The sequence below is a fragment of the Macrobrachium rosenbergii genome, chromosome 22 (assembly GCF_040412425.1).
Source record: "Macrobrachium rosenbergii isolate ZJJX-2024 chromosome 22, ASM4041242v1, whole genome shotgun sequence".
Taxonomy (NCBI): domain Eukaryota; kingdom Metazoa; phylum Arthropoda; class Malacostraca; order Decapoda; family Palaemonidae; genus Macrobrachium; species Macrobrachium rosenbergii.
In genome coordinates, this window is record NC_089762.1 from 34,076,335 (window position 1) to 34,096,792 (window position 20,458).

Here is a 20,458-nt window from a genome sequence, read left to right on the forward strand (position 1 = left end):
AACGACAAGCTTCTGATGGCCCAGTACATCCTTCGACGCTTAGTCCCAGAATAAATCAAATGACTAGAAGACTTGATTGATCTGTCAACATAGGAAGAACTCTGCTGAGTGGCTGAGAGGAAATGCTGGATCCAGCTTCCCTGCTTAAGTAGATGTGTTAGGACTGAGGTCTAATCCAAACACACTACCACACAGAGCTAGGGTCGAGCAGTACTAGGGCCATAAGAGAAACACTTTAGCTCTCCAAAGTATAAGTGAGGTTCCGTTCTTCTTGGGGACCAAGTCCTGGACATCTTCCCAGTTCTTCAAATGGGCTTCTTTGACCTAAATCTGAGGTGCCAAGAAGAAGACTAGAACTAAGCTCAGAGAAGAAGGAAATTCCCTTGCACAAGTCATGTTCAGACAGCCACCACTGGAAATCCGACTACAGAAACCTGGCCTAAGAAACAACATGGAGGTGTCCGACTGTGTTTCCCTGTCCCGGTGAAGGTCACTGTCAAGAGCCTCTGAGCCCCATTTCTTTGAAAATAATAAAGACAGTCTACATTTAAAGACTGAAATAATGCCCAGACAAAAGGGGAAGTCAAATGCAGGAAGAGCTAGGAATCGGGAGGTCGAGGCAAAGACTCACGATTGGGAAGCCCTGTCCCGAAAGGCGGAACTAAAAAACTCTCTGGGGTTCGGACGCGGATCTGGAAGAGTGCTCCCTGCATATCCAAGCACCTATCCAATTGCCCTGGAGAATGGGTGAAAGAACTATCTGGATCATCTCCCTCTTGACCTTCATCTACTATCTACAAAAGAAATGAAGAACTGTGGTCATGCAGCCCATCGTTAGGAGCAGAGTACAAGAAAAAATGTTGAGAGCTCTGAAACTACTGTCGGAACGGCATCATTTCGGAGTGATAGCCCATTGCAACTGTGTGAATCTCACAGTAGAAGAGAGCACCAGAGATCATCTTCTAGGGAATACAAAACAAGAGCGGGAAAAACTTACAAGTCCATACATGACAGGGAACGGAAACAATCCAATGCACCGAGCCTCTGGCACTGGGTGCTCTGACACTGGACACTAGACTTTCGGTGGATGGTGTAACAGGCCCAACAAATTACTAAGTTGGTGCTGAATGGTCTCCAAAGAAACAGAGAAGTGGAAGAAACCGATGTAGAAAAGTGAAGAGGTAGCGTCCATAATCCTGAGTGTGGTGTCAGATAAATGATAGCTGGCTCAAAATGGACAGGAGGACGAGTGGACATGACACAGGTGGACGCACAAACATGAGCTTGGGCACTGGGCACTCAGACACATATGGACACTTGGAACTGGGCTCTTGCAAGTTGGGAGCTTGGAACTCGGACACTTGGAACCTGGGAGCTCAGAACTTTGGTGCTAGGAACTTGGAACCTGAGAGCTCGGAACTTGGGAACTAGGAATTTGGGTGCTCAGAAGTTGGGAGCTCGTAATTTCGGAACTCGAACTCGGGAGTCCGGAACTACTGTAGGTAGTTTGGAACTTGGGTGCTCGGAACTTGGGCGCCTTTGACTCTGTCCAGATTCTGAGAGCAATGACAACAACCACTGACACACCAAAAGTGGGAAATATATCTTTACAATGGCTGAGATAAATAAAAAAAAAAAAAATGCCATTGGTATCACTAGTCTACACTTTGATCCATAACTAACCACACTGGGATCCTGAAAGTGTCAATGGAGCCTCTTGCCCACACTGGAATCCTAATTTTGTTCACACTGGGATCCGTAAAACAAAAAAAACTCATCCAGAAAGATTTCAGCTTGAAGGCTACAACATACGCGTTTCGATGGTTGATTTAAAAAATCCTCCATCGGAATCCGGTCAAATAACCAGAAAGTAATAAAAAATGCTATTGCCAGACCGGGTGTTGTCACCACGGATGGCAGGAAACGAATGAGAATTGTCTGCTAGGTCATTTCAATATTCCATTAGTGGGTTGGGCTGATCACATAAACAAACTATACTGAAGCGCTACCTGCAAAATTCTGAATCTAAGCTGCCGTTAAAGTGGAAACTATAGCTATGTAATCACTTGGTAAGTTACTTATATAAAAATTCAATGTTTATGGTCCAAACAAAATATAAAATTATGATTACAATCATTTCCCAATAATACTTCCAGAAAAGTGAGTGACAAGCAAGAAACCATGCTAAGATTCCCACACATCTGTGACCTGCATAACTTGGAGTGGAGTGTTGAGTCATCTACACTAAAGGTTAGTGAACTTCTGATTTAGTGACCACTACAGCCTCTAAGGAAAACTGTGTAAACAGTGCTATACAGACACCAATGAATGTAGGATTACTGTACCTAAGAAACTAGCTAATCAATTTGAAATATGAGAAAGTTAGCAAACATTACCAATTAACTAAATAAAATAAATGAATAGATTAAAAAACCCTGTGGGCAAATTAAGTCAAGGGAATTTTTATGATTAATAACTCCCATAATTCCAAATTCAAACACCAAGTCTTTCTTTCCACTGTCATATCTAATACATATCATACTGAAAATAACATGCTAACTGCATATACACACTACAGAAATTCAAAAGTACAACACATTAATAAAAAAATGAAGAGATGAAAGGTAGTTAGGTTCCACACTTCTGCAACACATGGTTCTCAAAACAACTGTGGCTTTTCTGATGTTATTAGGGGTCTCCCTTTAGTGAGGGTACTCATCTAGGATGAAAACTACAGAATTTATCTTTTTTCTCTGTCTACTAACAACTACTCTCAGCTAACTAATGCCTATAAAGGGCAGTGCAGCATATGTAAAGAGGTTTGTAAAGTGTACAAACAAATGAAGATAAATATGAAGCTAAGTACAGTAATATAAGTGATGGTAAGACAAAGAATGACCTAAAGCACTATGAATCAGACAATGAAGACTTAATGCAAACAAAGCTGTACTGAAAATTAACAATAATAATATGCCCACAACTTATGCTATATCTGGAGTTGCACTATTCTATACATTTACCTCCTGAACGGGTTCCAAAGCTCTTACCAAATACAGCTTGGATCAATTTCTTTCACAGAATTACATTAGTATATCTTAAAATACTATAACAGCAATCAAACTTCTCGAGCAAAATACTTATATAGTTCATCAAAACAAATTATGCAGTCTTATGTTATACTCAAGCTAAAACTACCTTTGGATATCTCATACCAATAATGCAAAACATACATTCTACTCCAGCCAAAAATCTTTCAAATAATAAAAAGCATCATTCATAATTCATTACAGTATAGTCAAGTAAAGGCAAGGAAGCAGACAACTAATATCAAGCAACATAAATGAATGCCCATACATAAATTTTAACTTTCCCAAAGTAATCTAAAAGTGACTTCCATACTAACATTATAATCAAGTAAGTCTAAACACGGAGCATCAATAACTCCCATTCTGCGTCGACTGAACACATCAACATCACTTGACTCCATCTACGAGAAAGAAAAGGAATAATGCCAATCTTCTGCTAAAAAAAGATAATACAAAATAAATGTAAAACTTGTTAGCAGAGCAACACCAAAATGCAAATACAGTACCAGTATCTTTTAAAGTCCCCAAAGTTGCTAATAACCTCAAACCAATACAATTAATATTCTACAAGAGATTACAACATATAATTTTAAATAAGAGTGGAAAAATAATGATGATTCAGTACTGTATTCCATTACCTGGTAGCAAATCAGATTATCTCACAAGGCACAAAGATTTGAGATCATTCTTTATAACACACTATCTACAGAAAACTATCCACCCTTGCAACAAAATAAAATGGCATGTGTGCTCATTTAGTGAAGAATTAATACTGTATTCTACATAAAAAAGATAAACAGCGCAAGAGTGACAAACAAACATTGAACAACAGTGGATACTTACTTAGAAAGTAAAAAAGGAAAAACAAGAAGTTAAAGAAAACAAAGTTAATAGTGCAAAGCAATTTAATTTAACTAATGGTCTACCTAATTCTTTAATGACTGACTTTAAAAACTTTATATTCTCCCTTTGCTGTCAAGTTCTTTAAAAAAAAAAGTTGCATCACAGAGTATTTTCTTTCTCAATACAGTAAAGTGCAGGGAAAGTCTAAAATGCTACAAAAACACAAATGTTGACTAACCTTGACAGGGAAACATGCAATACCAACTTCAAAAGAAAAATACAATGATTCATTTACTTCCTAAAAATAAAAAGTAACACAGGTATCACAATTTACACTTCATACAAGCACATGCTTTACTATCAGTCAAAGGTTTATAAAATTGTTACTGGGTACAGTTTTATTTGGGTAACATAAAAAGTATTTTGAAAACAATTAGTGACACTCCATAAGATGAAAAATATTAATCACAAATTTGGAAATTCAGCTTCAAAATTTTGTTGTGCATTTTTCCAAAAAACTTGAGCATATAAAAAAATTGGGATTCGGTAATCAGGTGTTGTCTGGCATCGTGACTGCCAGGGTCATTGATGCCAAAAAGCAAGAAAGAGAATATAGATATAATACATTTACTATTGTACATATACTAAACAATTAAAAGAAAATGTTACACAGTATAAATTTTAAAAAATATGGTAAGTTATAACTAACACTCTTTTAACTTACAAAATGCCCAAATTTTTCATCCTTGCATGAGATATACTTATCCTTTCACAATTCCATAAAACATATGTTCCAGGCATATTAAATCCTTGTGACATCAAAGCAACTTTTGAAATAACATTAAATAAAAAAAAATCTGTTACACAGTTCACCCAAAAACCAGCCAAATTTTACCAGTGACATACCTAATTCTTCATTAGGCAGTGAAATATACCTGAAATTAAAGTACTGCAATCTGCATATTAGCAGTGGTTACTGAACTAAAGGAAAGATACCATAAGTTCATTAATGATTAAAAGTAATTCCTCAGGTAAACAGTCCACTCTGCAGGATCAGAAAGTAGTAGTTACTGTACTGTCCACTCCTCAAGCTAGATGTAAAATACCTGTTACTCATGCAGATAACGATAGGCAGGTCACATTTTATTACAGACTATACAGATGTACAGTTTAGGCAAACCTCATACATAATTATGAGTTTATGGTTACAAGCTTCCTATTAATATATACTTATTCAGTAGTACCAATATAATTTTAAAAACTTGTCCCTATAGAAGCATAAGGCAGAACAACAAAGCAGTTTGGAAAAACTTAATTTCAGATGCTAAAATCCTGTCAATCATTATTTCACCCACCATGGCCTTTATTTTACACAAAATATTTTCAGCACTATAAATTTATAGAGGTTCCTGGCATATATTTGGAATTTTCATTTTCATTTTAAAAGCTCTATACGTCAAATATTATAACTCCAAAACCACTCATGTACATAATCTTCAACTGATCTACGCTGCATTGTAACAAAAGTTCATGTAGAGAATAGTAATGCTGCTTACCATTACCAAAAAATTTTGAGAGATAATTCGACACTGCGCAAAGTACGAACTCATTTATTCACATTAAGCTTAACAGTAGCTCCTTAGATACACAGCAAAAGACGAATCAATACTCCTCCCTGGTCAGGTAGGTGTGTAGGTAGCTCCATGTCTCTACTGGTGGAGTGTGGTCTGGAGCAACATCAAGACATAAGGAGTTGAGTGATGGGCCCTTAATATATCCACTGATGGGTTGGCATAAAAAAATTTTAAAATCTCAATTTTTTTAAGACATTCCATCAGATTATGTTAGCCTGAATACCTACTTAGGTGGGATGGGCTCTGGATAAATGAAAACTGTGTGAAGCTTTGTAACTATTTGAATGAGATTGCAATGAGACAGCTCTAGGGTTATCATGGTACCAACAACCTTGTTTGTAAAATTATCAGTTGTATACCTACTGGTTGTGGCATAACAGGGAATAATACAGTATTTACCATCCTATTTGGTGGTGGAGTTCAGTACAGGAATTTGTATCCTGTTAGTAAAGCTGATGAAGTGGGATGTGAATGTGATAAATAAAACATACGATCCATGAGACTAATTTCAGTTTACTAAAGCAACAACCACTTGCAAGGCTACTATTGGACTGAATTATCACTGAGAAATATTGCAACTATGAGAATACATACTATTCAGTACCAAACCCATAAAAAAAAAAAAACCATGGATGTTGAAAAGGAGTGATACTCTACTTGCTGCTATGTGTACAGCTACAACTGAGCATAAAGTTAGACCTTGTTCAATTGTTTCATCAGACCATGAGGGAATCTTCTGTGATGAAATAAACAGACTATCAAAATGTTCATCAGGCACTCGAATATCTTGCTGGGTATATGAAGAGCATGACTAGGCAAATTGATAGAAAGAATAAACCTTGTCATGGAATTCTACAAAAAAAAGTCTGCAGTGGGTCTGAGGTTACCATTGGTATTCCATTCAACCAGAAATATATGAAGGTTACCATTGGTATTTCATTCACTCAGAAATGTATGAAACTCCAAAAGGTTTCCCCCACAACCAAAGTTTGGCATTATGAGGTTTCCAACAAGCCCAAGCCTCTCTTCAAAACTACGGAATACATGCCATAGTTGTGTAATTCTAAATGGTAGATGCAGACCTATACAAGTCAAATGAGGTACTTTCTGACTCCCAACCTCAACAGTAATGTAATAATACATTTTAAAAAATCTATAGGTGTAATGAATCCTGAAAACAAATAATAAGTTTATGATAATAAAGTCCATATGATTCACTAGGAAAGTTACCTAGGCCTACATCAATGTTCTTGAGAATCTATGGTATTTCTAAGCGAGAGCTCCGCATGGACTATTACCTTGGAAATTTATTTTTCCTATACTTTTAGTTTGCTGATGAAGGCAGTGGTTTTGTTTATTGTCAGTCAATTATCATTAACCTCATATCTACCCAAAGTGGTTGGGGACCCTTTGGGAACCCAGGGTTTTAGAAACGTTGGGAGAAAGAATGGACCACCTTGTTGTTGTTATGGAATGGTTCCGTGCATGCGCAAGGCATCAGGGAGCCATATGTTTACGAAGGAATTGGCTAATGAAGCCTTTTATAAAAGGAACCATACTAACCTAGAGTTTTCGACTGACATGCTGTTGGCCCAGCGTTCGACTCTCTGAGCCACCAATGAAGAATTAGAGGAATTTATTTCTGGTGATAGGAATTCATTTCTATTCATAATGTGGTTCGGATTCCACAATAAGCTGTAGGTCCAGTTGCTAGGTAACCAGCGGTTCTTAGCCACGTAAAAATAAATCTAATCCTTCGGGCCAGCCCTAGGAGAGCTGTTAACCAGCTCAGTGGTCTGGTTAAACTAAGATATACTTAACTTTTGCGCATACGCAATAGCATTCCCGGATGGCCAGCATACAACTTCTGAAGTTAATTACAGGTTAATTACAGTCGACCAACAAAAAATAGCAAATTCTTGATAAGCAACCAAAATACTATAGGAAAAATCAATTTCCAAAGTAATGCCCGTGCGGAGCTATTGCTTAGTTCTACCGAATCTATAATAATCCAATAGAGCCCAATGAAATTTAGGCTAGATTAACTGGAGATACTAGACTAGGTAAAAGTTTGTTCCTGGTCCAAGCTCCAATTCCACATGAGAGCTAGTACTAAACATGGCGAAACAGTGATTCATCTTCACTATTTTGCTGTCTTTAGTACTAGCCCCTGGGGAGGTCAAATGTATTTCTTCATGTTTAGTACTAGCCTCTGGGGGATCAAATGTCCTGTCAAATGTCCCTAAGTGCATTTTGCAAAACTGAAACTTATAAAAAATCCTCAATTATTTACATATATATTTTATTTTTGTTGTGATATATTTTGCAAGAATTACATATACAGAGTATTTTTTCATTTTTTTATGAAGAATCGAAAGAAATAAAAAATCAAGTAGGGATGTTCAGACCAGAAACAAACATTATCCCTAGATGACACAAAACTTGTTTTCATTTCAAACAGACCTAGTCTATGTGTTTTAAATAAAAGATAGGCATAGAAATAGGAAAATTTAATGACAGCCCCTTGGGGATGAATGTAAAAACATAAAATGACAGCCAATATCAGAAACACCCACAAAATACTTCAACATTAACAAAAACATATACAAAAGTTTAACCACTGCCTAAGATAATAGGCCTAGGCCTAATTAGCTTACTTCACTAGTTAAGTTATGGTAACTATAAAAAATATATACCATATTATATAAATGTCTAATTAGGATAATCCAGTATTCAGAAATAAGGTTACGTTAGCTTAGATTTGACCTTGACTGGCCCTAGGCCTAGACTATGCTTCTAGACTATGCTTAGAAACTAAGCCTTGGCTTGGTTTACGCATACCCTAAATTGAAAACTCAAAATATAAGCCAATAACAGAACTAGAGAAATTTCCTGGGAGCACTCGGTCTCGTAAGGGCTGCGCCTACTCACTTCAGTTGGACTAGACGGCGAAGAAGGGCTTCTTGGAGGAGGAGGAGGCCGTGAAGGATTGACATCTTCCCTGATGATGACATTCACCTCCACCTCATCTTCCGAGGCCTCTCCTTCTTCTAATTCGTCGTCCTCCTCCATCGGCGCGTCTTCTGAGTCGTCGAGCGCCCCTTCTTCTCGCTCCTGGAGGTCATTGGGCACCTCTATTTGCAAGCTCGTCAACTGTTTCGTCGCCGAGTCTTTCACTCCTGTCGCCATGTTTGTTTACAAACCTCTCTCTACTTTACTTATGGCGTCTATTATTAGTTTGAGTTCAATATTTCAGGAACGCGCAAGAGTTCGGCTTCTCTTCTTCTTCTCTAATTAAAGGATTCATAATTCTTGAAGAGTTTAAAGCTCACAGATACCTTGCAAATATTATGTCTGTCAAAGTTCGATGTGGTTATGACGTCTATTATTAGTTCCTTCTGCTTTGTCTAGTTCGAGTTCAATATTTCAGGAACGCGCAAGATGCCAGCTCTTCTTCTCTTTGAATAATAAAAGGAGTCACAAATCTTAAAGAGTTTAAAGCGCTCTTTGATGTTAGGTTCCGTATATCAAAATTTTATGTGGCTTTTCTAAAGAAACATGTAATAAATTATATATATTTTATATGTTACAATAAAAAAAACATCGAATTTCATTCCTATTATATCTTGAATTCAGTTGATAAAATGAGTCATAATTCTTAATTAAAGAGTTTAAAGCGCACAAGTGTAAAGACCATGACAAACATGGATAAAACGTATGCTGAATCATTAAAGACAAAAAAGTGCTTCTGATCAAATCTACAAACGAAGAGAGCACAGTAGAAAATGAAAAGAGACAAATTATGAGTCAAATAACGGCCCCAGTTGAACAGGTTAAAACAACAAGAGGTGGACACTTATTTGTACTGTGTACAGACTGGAGACATATCCATCTTATGAAACATCCAAAGAAGTGAGTTAGGCCTAATACCGTATAAACGACTGGATTGCCGAGGTACTTTAGACATAAGGGTAAAGTTCAAGCTATCTGCGGATGAAACGTAATTTTACATCTTCATGAATGAGATCAAGGATGCAAATAAGAAACTCAGAAACATTCTTACCAGTATTAAGGAATGGATGACATTTAAGAAAGTAACTTTATCAATAATCTAGTCCAGATTATTGATAAAGTCTATGACTCAGGTGCATCTCTGGACATTAAATTGCTCAGTGCTCAAATCAAGTTTGTTCTACGGATTACTGGATACCATCCTACAAATGCTGCCTTTGTTAAAAGATATTTGATGAATGGTTTATAAAATTAAAAAACTTGTGATTAATGGTGTCATTAACAGAGTGAACTATTGCAACTTTACCTAACATAATCTACCAAACATACATCTTAGGAAAGCTGCAAATTATACTAAATAGGGTGTCAATATTTAGTAGGTCTTATGACTCTGAATGTATCTTTATAATTGTATACAGGACAAATGAATTTGAGGGTTGGAAAAGAGGCCAAATGTAAGTATCGACTTTTTCTTAGAAACAAGGAGCACCCATGTACAGTGCAATGTTACGCATGCAAATAAAACTATTGGAAGGTGAGAGCAGAACAATTTAGCATTTTAAAGCTCATGAAAAGTTTAAATATCTAAGTTATACACAAAGCTCGGAATTTACGGGCTGCCAAAGAGCAAGAGCCATGCTGGCATAAGGCCAGGTTACACTAAACCAAAGTCGGTCTCGCTCGGAGTGAAATATGTGGTAATAAATTTATGCAATATTAAAATAATTGCATTATACCTTCATGATTTATTGAGTACGTGGGAGACTTGTTAAAATAAAGATAATTAGAGATGATTCACGAGAAGTGCATTGACAATAGTATACGTTTCATGGTATCATGAAAGGTTTCCTGGCTGTTTTGCTTTCAGAATAATGCGCAAACAAAATTTCATCATAATAGAAGACGCTTACTAAAGTCCCCGCTTACTTTATATTTACTTTTCAGACCTTATGAATTGCAGGATCCCCTAAGTGAGCAAAGTTATCCACTAAAAACTTCATTATTATTATTCAAAAATGGTTTTGAAAGTACTTTTTAATAGATTATACTGGAATGTTCACGATTTACCTTTTCATGTTTCATAACGATCTCTTACATAAAGTGCGACTGGTCAGTTGGTGATTTTATTTCAGTACCAATGATAAGGATATGTTAATAATCATCTCCGTCAATATTCCGCCAAGAATATTAAGAATTTTGATTTTTGTAATGTGTAAAGGCTATAATTAAAGTAGCTGTTGGTATCACGTCAACCATGTTTTCACTTTGATCATCATTAAGCCTGGTCCTTTACCAACAAGCCAGGACGAATAATTTCTTGTTCTTGCCTTGTCATTGCAGTTCGTACACAGTTGAGCCTAAAGGGTTTTCACTTCAGTTCTGCTTCTTGTCAAGGTAAATCATTAAGCAAGACATTGTCGTTTCGTATATGATGAAGGGAGAATGTGTCTACCTGTCCTGCTGTCAGTTTAACTGGCCATTGCAATTGGGTCTACCATGTTGGTGCTGCAAACCTCGCATTTGTTTCTTACTCAACTTTCTGGCAAAATGACGTTGTTTGGAAACCACATATGGAAGACCAGAATCAAGTAATATATATAAAAAATATCAAATAACCATAGACGTGTGTAACCATGCAATTCATGTGTAATGTAAAGCTGGAAATAGGCCTAATTTCGGAGGGGGATCCAGGTCTACCTAGGCCTAAGGCATCCTAGGAACCTACACGACACCTGAGATAGAAAATTAGGTATTGACAATCATAAGCATATATCCTAACCTATCCTCCTCCAGTCTTACCTAACTAAGGACACTAGGTCGAACTCGGCAAGGAGTGATGGACTCTTCTGGTAAATAGGCCTAGGCCTACTTTAATCCTTCCTTTCCAGCACAGAACTAAATATTAGAAATGGTGGTTATTTTGGTAAAACTTTCCCTAGGGCTGATGATCCTTGACCTGTCCTGGTCAGCGACTGGCAGGAATCAGGCTGCGCAACTAAAGTGAAGTTTTATAATCATTTTAACCATGTGCATAATCAATTCCATATTTGCTTGTAAGAAAAAATAGGCATATCTCATAATGTTTCTGTCCATTACTCTTGTTTTGCAAGCGTTAGGCCTAGAGCCTATAACTTCTTGGCCATTGTTTAGGGCCCAAACCACCTGTTGCTTGAGCACAATGCATGACTGTATGACCTTTCTGATTTTCTGTTACATAATAGGCCTAGTTAACCTATAGGTGGGTGGTGGCGGTAGTGCACCTCGTGCGACATCCCTTCGGCTTTTAGCTGTGACCCCTTTCATTCCTTTTACTGTGCATCTGTTCATATTCTCTTTCTTTTATTTTGTTTTCCACCCTCTCCTAACAGTTGATTCGTAGGCCTAGTGCAACTGCGAGGTTTTCCTTCTGTTACACCTTTCAGACTTTTTTTACTGTCAGTTTCCATTTCAGCACTGAATGATGTCAAGGTCCAAGTGGTTGGCCTTTGCCTAAATTCTATGTTCTTCTATAGGCCTAAGGAAGTTTCCGATTTCTACCAGTGTACAAAGTCAAGTATACCTTAGTTTAACCAGACCACTGAGCTGATTAATAGCTCTCCTAGGGCTGGCCCGAAAGATTAGATTTATTTTATGTGGCTAAGAACCAATTGGTTACCTAGCAACGGGACCCACAGCTCATTGTGGAATCCGAACCACATTATGACAAGAAATGAATTTCTGTCACCAGAAATAAATTTCTCTAATTCTTCATTGGCCGGTCGGAGAATCAAACGTGGGCCCAGCAGAGTGCTAGCCGAGAATGATACCAACCCGTCCATTGAGGAACTCATATCAGTGTACATTATCAAGTATAGGCGGTATGGTTTAACGCTGGTTGCCTTAGGCCTATGTTTAAGAATTGCTGACGTAAACCTTATTTTATCTGATTATTTACTTTCTGATTTTTAAATTCAATTTTACCCCTCGTATAAACCTGTTTCCCACTGAGGGTCCCCCTTTATTGTTTATACAGTATATAGAGCCTGGGGATACAGAGGAAGAAATGGTTTGCAATGACAGTAATGGTCAGAAATGCATAACACAGATGGTAAGCAGTTTGGAAAATACTGTATATGTTTCATGTACTTGATGATGAATGAATGAAAGTATCAGCATGCACATTGACTTACACTTTCCCAAAACACTAGGGTAAAAAATGTGGCAAAGACAATTACAGTATAGGAATACAGCCCAATGTATTCTAAAGTGCTTGGTTCAGCCTTGGTGGTGGATAACCCCTCCCTTAAGTTATTGCACACCTTGACTTTTGTTATATTGGGATAACTTACTAATATTGGGTCGAGGATTTGTGGTTCAGCAATGTTTGCAAATTGAATAGGGAATTTTTTGTTTTTTTCATGACAGTCAGGTACTAAATTTTATAGAATGAATATCTTATTAGCTAAGCAAAATACTGTATAAGAAATGAAGCAGTTTTATACCCTGGAGTAAGTGCATGTCTCTCTTTTGTAAGCTTCACCCTTGAGTCTTGTGCTACATAAATATACCATAGAAGGTACCTTTGACAGTACTCTTGATGTAGACCTATCTAAGAAGGTACACACAAAGTTTGACTTTTAGTCTTTATGAAACTGAAGAACCACAAAAGTACTATTGTCTTGATATTTTGTTGATTTGTCAGCTATTAGAGGGTGCTCCCCTAATGCGGACAGGCTATCTTGGTCACTTACCAATGTACTGTAATGATTGTGAATTACTGGCCTGTGCCATGGTTTCCCTGGTTTGGTAGGCAAAGCAGTCATTTCAGAAGTATAAATTGATGCCTCTAGAGAAGTTGCAGTAATTATATTAAACTGCTCCCCTTGAGTTGTATATCAGATTATGTGCAGGACAGCTAGGTTATACACAGTTACAGCTCTTCAGTGCTCTAAATATCTGCAGATTTTTTTCCCAGAAAATTTAACTTCTGTGTATTCATTATTCTATTATATGTAACATGTTTTTTATATGAGTAGTAGTAATATTTCCATGATTATAGAGTACAAATAGATATAATGTAGATAGAGTAGCTGCAAAGCACTATGAAAGTTCTAATAATTGTGTTATTCATTTTCATTTGCTAGTGAAGGAGTCCCTTGAATGTTTAGGCATTTAAGGAGATGGGATCCAAGAGTAACCTCTTCCTCCATCTGTAGAAGATTGTTTATTAGAAGTAACCTAAGAAAGGAAAGTGACCAGCACTCAAGTAGACATAAAATGTAAGTAATGCTAGAGAACCATCGTCATCATCAGCTTCTCCCTTTCTGGTTAAAAATAAAACGAGTTCTCTCCATTCTCTTCTTTCTTGGGCACTTTCCACCTGAATTCACATTTGGTCTAGATCAGTGGTTCCTAAAGTTTTTCTGTCCTGATACCCCAAAGTTCAACTCCAAGCCAGCCTGATACCCCTCTCCAGTATCAGCCTACTACTCCCAACTTTTAGCTTTTTAGCTCCGTGGGGGGGGAGGGTGTTTACAGGGCTGGGAAACAGGGAAACCTAAAGATGATAAATTTTGAGCCCACGCTAAGACTTGAATCAAGGAAACCCCCTTGATGTAATATTTCTCAGGATGCCTTTTTCAATACCCCCAAGAACTGGTTTTGATACCCCTGGGGATATTGAGGCACTACTTCGGGAACACCTGGTCTAGATCTTCCTGTATGCCCATTTTCCTTTCATGTTGTGGTCCCACTGTAAAGACTACTTCTATTGCTGATATCTAGCAGTAAACAAGGGGAGAATTGTTGATTTTAACAATATTTTGCAGCCTTTCCACAGCACTCTCTGTAAGATTTTCATACCATTATTAAGTAGTTTACTCTTTTATGATTTTAAGCCTCCCACAACTTCTCCCTGTACACATCTTTATCCTCTGCACTCTGTCCTTTGCCAGATTTTTAAGGTTCTCTTCTCTTCTAGGGAGCCAAGTTCTGTCATTATTTCACTTGGTTTGACTTGATAGTATTGCAGATATTATTGAATTCAGGGAATTGCTTATACAGTATACAGTATTATATGTTAATATAATTAATATTCTGGGTGTAACTTTACAAGAATTTTAATAACATTTTCCTTTTCTTACAGAATGGAGACCAGTGTTGGTGAGTGTAAAGTTCTTAAAGAAGAAGAAATATGCAGAGGTAAATGGCTAGCACTGCATAACTACCATTGGCAAGATCAGAATTCTAAACAAAGGTATTTTTGTACATGTTTTGTAGCCATATTGTATTTGGAAATGGAAATTTTTATTCTGAATTATTTTGAATATATTTAATTACTGTACAAATATTTCTCTACTACACAGTGGAATACTTTTATTGCAATTGCCTATACTTTCCCAAACAAGAGGAGTGAAACAATCCATAACTTTTAGTAAATAACAAGGAAGGTAAAAGTGTATTTATGGTTCAGCAATCTTTTTAGGGGAGGGTATACATGATGAAACTCCTTGTCAGAGTATTTCTTTCTTTGTGTGATCACCATGTAGTTATGTTCCTCATTGGTGCCCACAGCTTTTGAATCCCTACCTCACATCATTCATCATCTCAATGCATGCTCACTGAATTATGTGAGGATTATCCTTTTATTTGATGTACAAATTCGTAGATGGGGTCCAGAACTCATCTTTGGTAAAACAATTAGTTCTGGTTTACAAGTTTAGTGATTTTCCTTTATTGCTATTTTTTAATTAATTTGTTGTGATATAATGCTAGTTTTAGTGTCAGCTGAAGCTGAACAATTTAAATTTTTTCAGCATGTATAGAAATGAAAACAAGAAAAATAAAAATCCAAAATGAGGTATAGACAGAAGCCAAAACAAAAATTCCTTTTGATTTTTAGAGTTTTCAGGTTCTCTAAATAGAGTTGGTTTAGTGATAATTCTCTTTGAATGACCTTTATTTTAGTTGGATAGTGTTAAACCATTCCTCCAACAAACATCATATGATTTTTCTTAAAATTTTAATTCTCTGGTGATACAATCATTTGATTGTCGTTGGAATCTCAAGGAATGTGTAGTACTACCAACAAACAGGTGAATTTCTTTTGAATTATTTGGGTAGTGTGTAGAAAATTGCAGACCACAGAGTTTTGCTATGAATTTGGACTTGGTGATTATTGGGTAGTTTTTATGAACAGATACTATGTTTTGTTTTCAAAAGATTTGATTATTAATTCTTTGCTTAATATGAGGTTCTTCAAATAAGGAGGCTTACTCTGCTTAACTGTAGTTGCTACAGTTCAGGTTTGACGATCGTCTGATCACTTACAAGGAAATGGAAGCTTATATAAGATGATGCTTGTAAGGAAAAAATGAAGTTTTTTAACATGTTCAGGAAACAATGAATTTGTAAAATTTTTTGTCATACTGCATTATTCTTCAGAAAATTACATTTCTTATATTAACCATATATTACAGGGTGTGGGAGGTTGTCAGTAGAACAACCAGAAAGGAACAACCTCATGATGTTGTAGCCATAGTTGCTACAGTCACAGGGAGCTCAATTCCTGAATCCTTGATTCTTGTGAAGCAGTTTAGGCCTCCTCTCAAGAACTATACTATTGAAGTCCCAGCAGGTAAGAGTAAAATTAGTTTTTATGAGATCTCTAGTGGCATATATTTTATTTGTAGGGGAATGCTAAGTTCTTATGTATTCTTGTAAGACAGTGCAGTTGTTTTACAATACAGTAATCTGTATTTTCCAAATGTGATGAAGACCAGTTATTGTTCTAAATGTAGCAAAGGTAGTATCTTTAGTAATCTTGCGAGTAAAGTTAACCCAGTAGAGATTATCATTCCGTGTTACCAAAAGAATCTATTTCTCAGGTCTTAAAGTGAAAGGATTTAATCCATTCTTGTCATTTAAAGTTTCAGCTTTAACACAATAACCAATGATTCATTTGAAGCCACTGATGGACAGTATTTTTTGTAGTGTTTGTATGTGTATCAGTATGTTTTTCTTTGAGTACAGGAAGAAATATTTATGCAGTATATACAGTGGTGCTTAATTTGAGCCAGTTTAAAAGACAATTTCTTATTCAGGCACTCTGCCCTGTTAGTACTTTTGTATTGCAGAAAATATAACATACAATACTCTGCTCAGCTAGCCTATTATGACATCCTGTATCTGGACTTGCACTGAATAGATAGCCATGGTTCTGTACTCTACAGTATTTCAGTTGATCTCACATAGAGTGCACATTTTTAACATGAAGAATTTCAGTGACACATAACATATGCATTGTGACTAGTTTTATGTGCAGAGAACCAAGTGGCTGGTTGGTCTTAGGAGATCATGACACTTATTATATGTGAGAAAAAAGTTTGGCTGATTGTCTGTTGCTGTAATGAACTTTTGATGCTGTTGAGGGAGTAGGTTATGTTCTTTTTCAACAGTTAAGATTTAACCTTTCTGTGCAATGTACAGGAATTTTGATTACTAATTTTAGGTCTGGTTGATGACAATGAATCTGCAGAGGATGCAGCCCTACGCGAACTGAAAGAAGAAACTGGGTATACGGGTGTCATAACGGGTATCAGTGGCATTGTAGCTTTGGACCCTGGTATATCTAATATTACAATGAAAATTGTCTCAGTTAAGGTGGGTATGTTGTACGTCAGCATTGACGAGTTGAACATACAGTACTGTACAGTATTTACAATTGCATGTGTATGTTAGTTCAATGAATAGTTGTACTTACAAACTTTTTGTTTATGCTAGTTGGAAATGAATCAAGATAGAATTGCAATTCTTAAGTAACTGGGTAGTCAGTTGCTTAGAAGTTAGTGTGTCCTCACAAGGTGGAAATGGTCACATTGTGAGAAAGCTTAGGGGGTCTGTGTGAATAAATTCAACTCGCAGATGATATTTTCCTCTATTATCCTCTCATACCCATTGAGTGAATGATGATGAGTCGGTATTCTCTTGTAGTATTTTTGTCTAGTTTATTTCTCTTCCTAGAATATACCTTAGCTATGTCCGTTACTTCTGATAGTCATTTCTATCAGCTTCACAACGGTATGTTTGTTATGAATACATATAAACAATTGTGAAAACAATTAGTTTTTTCTTACAAACCATTACCATTGCTGTACTGGTAGGGGCAAGTGAGAAATGAATTCTTAGTCAGGTAAAGGATGAACTTAAAGCTTGAAGCATTAGGCTTATTAGGTAATAGTTTGTGTATGCAAATTGAATGTTTTAAAACTTTTCTGCTGTATATACTATAAGGAATTTTCATCTGCATCTGTAAATTTAAGGCTGACTGGCTAATTGCCAAAAATGAAATATTCACAGGACTGTAGTCTTACCTATGACTGTAATTCTTTTTCAAGTAATATGCAATGCTTTTGTATTTTAGGTTGATGGAAGTGCATCAGTCAATCAGAATGTCAGCAAAGTCTGTGGTGTTGATGGGGAACATACAGAAGTTCTTTTAGTGCCGTTGTCATCCTTACAGTCAGCGCTAGCAGGTAAGAAACCACCTAAGTAATTTGCAGCAATCAATATTGTATTTATGTATAACCATAGGTAAGTTTTGAATAGTTTCTGTGATACTTCACTGTTACTTATCTGATTCCTATGATATGAGTTGTAAGTTTTATAGTTTTACCTTGTTTAATGGGTTTGCAAAAACTGTCAGAGGTAATGTTTTTGTATTTCCTTTTTTGTACTGTAGCTGTTATTGTACAATTATCTTGATTTTCTTGTTTCCCATTTGTTATAAAATACAACATGCAGCACTGTATATATAGTGGGATTTGTAGCTTGGCTGATTATATCGTTTTAAGGATTATTTCCTCGAAATATCTCATGGTATGGGCCGCAGAGCATAAATTTTCTGGGTTTTTGTGATATGCTGCTATCTTTTTAGATAGATGGGTTTTCCATGTAAGGAGGGACTCTTAGTCTATTTTTCCAAGATTAAAGTTACAAGTCACACTTTAGTGCTTGGCTCTGACCATAAAGCTGACATTTCCAGGAGAGAGATCAATCAGTCATGATCTCAAGACAAATCCTCCTGCCTCTGTAGTAAGTCTGTTTTTAAGAGATGAGTAAGTCTGTTGTTAAAAGATGAGGATTTATATCCATGGTAGAAGCAAAGGCAAATTTTTAAGATAATTTGCATTTTCCTAGATTTGAAAACCCGAAATCTTATCATAATCCAACCCACAACCACTCCTCAGTTGTCCTGCTGTTGAAGAAACCCTGATGCTGTGCACATGTGTTAATGGGTAGTTCCCTACACCTGTAAAACCTACACCTGTAAAAAACTTTACACCTGTAAAAACCTACACCTGTAAAAACCTTATAACCACGTCTGTATATCTGGAAAAATGGAGACTGGCCTAAAAATTTGCCATGCTTGAATTAGCATTGATTGTCATTAATCTAATAGTCATATGGTAATTTAACAAATAAGTGTTATAAGGTGTTATATACCAGATAGGTATTTACAATTCACTGGTATAAGTGAAAGTTCACTTTAAGTATTTATGATAGAATAAATTCGTATGTGGAAAAGCAATTTAATGAGCAACTTGATGTTTTAATAAATAAGATTGTTGTTATTCATAATCTGCAAATAGGTACAGCAAATATAAAATTCCATACACTGCTTAACTAGCTTCTCCAAACTGGAACATCTGTATTTGGAATAGGGCTAGGAAAAGAGAAATCTAGTTAAATACAGATGAAAAAAAATCACTTGAAGAGTGACTGCGAAGGAAATTAAAGACCTGTTATTGTAGTTTGCATATTGATGCTCAACACTGAATCATGCATCTGTAAAGTTTTTTGCTGCATAATTTGTAACCCCTGCAGCAGTCCTTTTACAAACCTTCTAAATGACTGCTAAAATTTTTTAAACTTACTTTATATTGTAATGCAAGGCTTATGCAAGGCATAATGTTTTCTACGTTACTGATGCCTGGACAGTCTTTCTGAAGGGCCTCAGAAAATCCTTAGTTCAGGTGTGCTCTATTTCTATTATGAAATGATTGATTGGCTTCACAAGGCATTACATATTCATGGTGTGTATACAGATTATGCCATCTAATATGTATTTTCATCTTGTACCGCCTCTACCTCTCCTCACCAACACTTCACCTCTGTCTAACCCTGGAAGATACTGATTATTTCCTGATTGAAGGGTCAGATCATGCTTATTGTATCAGGAGAGTGAATAGTCACTGTTGGACGACAACCTTTCAGATATGTTGGTTGGCCTTGACATTTATTCATTGTGAAAGCGCTTTTAAAGGCCAAGTTCTCCCACCACCATTATGCCACGTCTGTCTTCATAAAAGCATTTTCAAAACCAATCGCTTATCCGTGTAGTAATCTAAGCATTGATGCTTTATCTCTGATGATTTTTTTATCACATCTTTTAACTCGGATGAGTTGCTGTGTCCAGTCAAAAGCTTGATATTGCATTCACAATCATATTCATGCACATCATGAGTAAGATGCAGTCTTCACCTCCTCCGTATTGACCTTAGTTTATTGTGTGTATGGAAGTTTGGGAAATTGGTGATGAGCCTTCTGTGTGAGTATATGAAATAACTGAAGCTGTGGAAATTTTCTGCTGGAAGACTTTTCCTTCAGATTCATCTCCTAGGGAAAAATATACGTGTACAGTGTGTAACTGGTTTATTTAGGTTATAGCAAAGAATATTCCATTCATTTCAGAGTTTGCATCTGCTGGCATGATTGTTGACTCCCGTGTAGGAGCCTTCGCTCTTGGATTGTCAGTTTTGAACAATAAAACTTAATGAAGATATTTCTTTATTTTATTGTCTGAGCCTGTTCTAAACTTTCTTTTGGTTCTGATGCATTCATTTA

At 36.4% G+C, this 20,458-nt stretch overlaps 2 protein-coding genes across 9 annotated transcripts in view; one reads left to right on the top strand and one right to left on the bottom strand.

Moving 5' to 3' along the window:
- The window catches only part of LOC136850730 (peptidyl-prolyl cis-trans isomerase G-like), a 42,529-nt gene extending 33,519 nt beyond the window's left edge, over positions 1–9,010 (bottom strand). Inside the window, exons 1-2 of one of the 2 annotated variants that reach the window (XM_067124604.1) lie at positions 8,495–8,792; positions 3,404–3,487 (exon numbers count right to left, since the gene is read on the bottom strand). In XM_067124604.1, the coding sequence (XP_066980705.1) occupies positions 3,404–3,487; positions 8,495–8,752 (342 nt within the window). In that variant the 5' untranslated portion in view covers positions 8,753–8,792. Of the gene's footprint in view, positions 1–3,403; positions 3,488–8,494 lie in introns of both variants that reach the window. The other variant, XM_067124605.1, reaches the window with a different exon arrangement.
- A 1,440-nt stretch (positions 9,011–10,450) lies between these two features.
- LOC136850735 (ADP-sugar pyrophosphatase-like) lies at positions 10,451–20,396 on the top strand. Of its 7 annotated transcripts, XM_067124622.1 has the most exons (8): positions 10,451–10,545; positions 10,916–10,969; positions 13,699–13,833; positions 14,700–14,810; positions 16,033–16,190; positions 17,064–17,215; positions 17,976–18,087; positions 20,306–20,396. In XM_067124622.1, the coding sequence occupies exons 3-8, from the start codon at positions 13,715–13,717 to the stop codon at positions 20,386–20,388; spliced, it is 735 nt and encodes a 244-aa protein (XP_066980723.1). In that variant the 5' UTR covers positions 10,451–10,545; positions 10,916–10,969; positions 13,699–13,714; the 3' UTR covers positions 20,389–20,396. The 7 variants fall into 7 exon arrangements, with proteins under 7 accessions (XP_066980723.1, XP_066980724.1, XP_066980727.1 ...); XM_067124623.1 differs by lacking the exon at positions 10,916–10,969; XM_067124626.1 differs by lacking the exon at positions 10,916–10,969 and having other exon boundaries at positions 10,479–10,545; positions 13,704–13,833.
- The last annotated feature ends 62 nt before the right edge of the window (positions 20,397–20,458 follow it).

Bases quoted from the DNA above. Each gene is read 5' to 3' on its own strand.
- LOC136850735 (XM_067124622.1), top strand. From the start codon at position 13,715: ATGTTTAGGCATTTAAGGAGATGGGATCCAAGAGTAACCTCTTCCTCC. The intron at 13,834-14,699 runs GTAAGTAATGCT...CTTTTCTTACAG, and splicing joins CACTCAAGTAGACATAAAAT to AATGGAGACCAGTGTTGGTG. The intron at 14,811-16,032 runs GTATTTTTGTAC...CATATATTACAG, and splicing joins GATCAGAATTCTAAACAAAG to GGTGTGGGAGGTTGTCAGTA.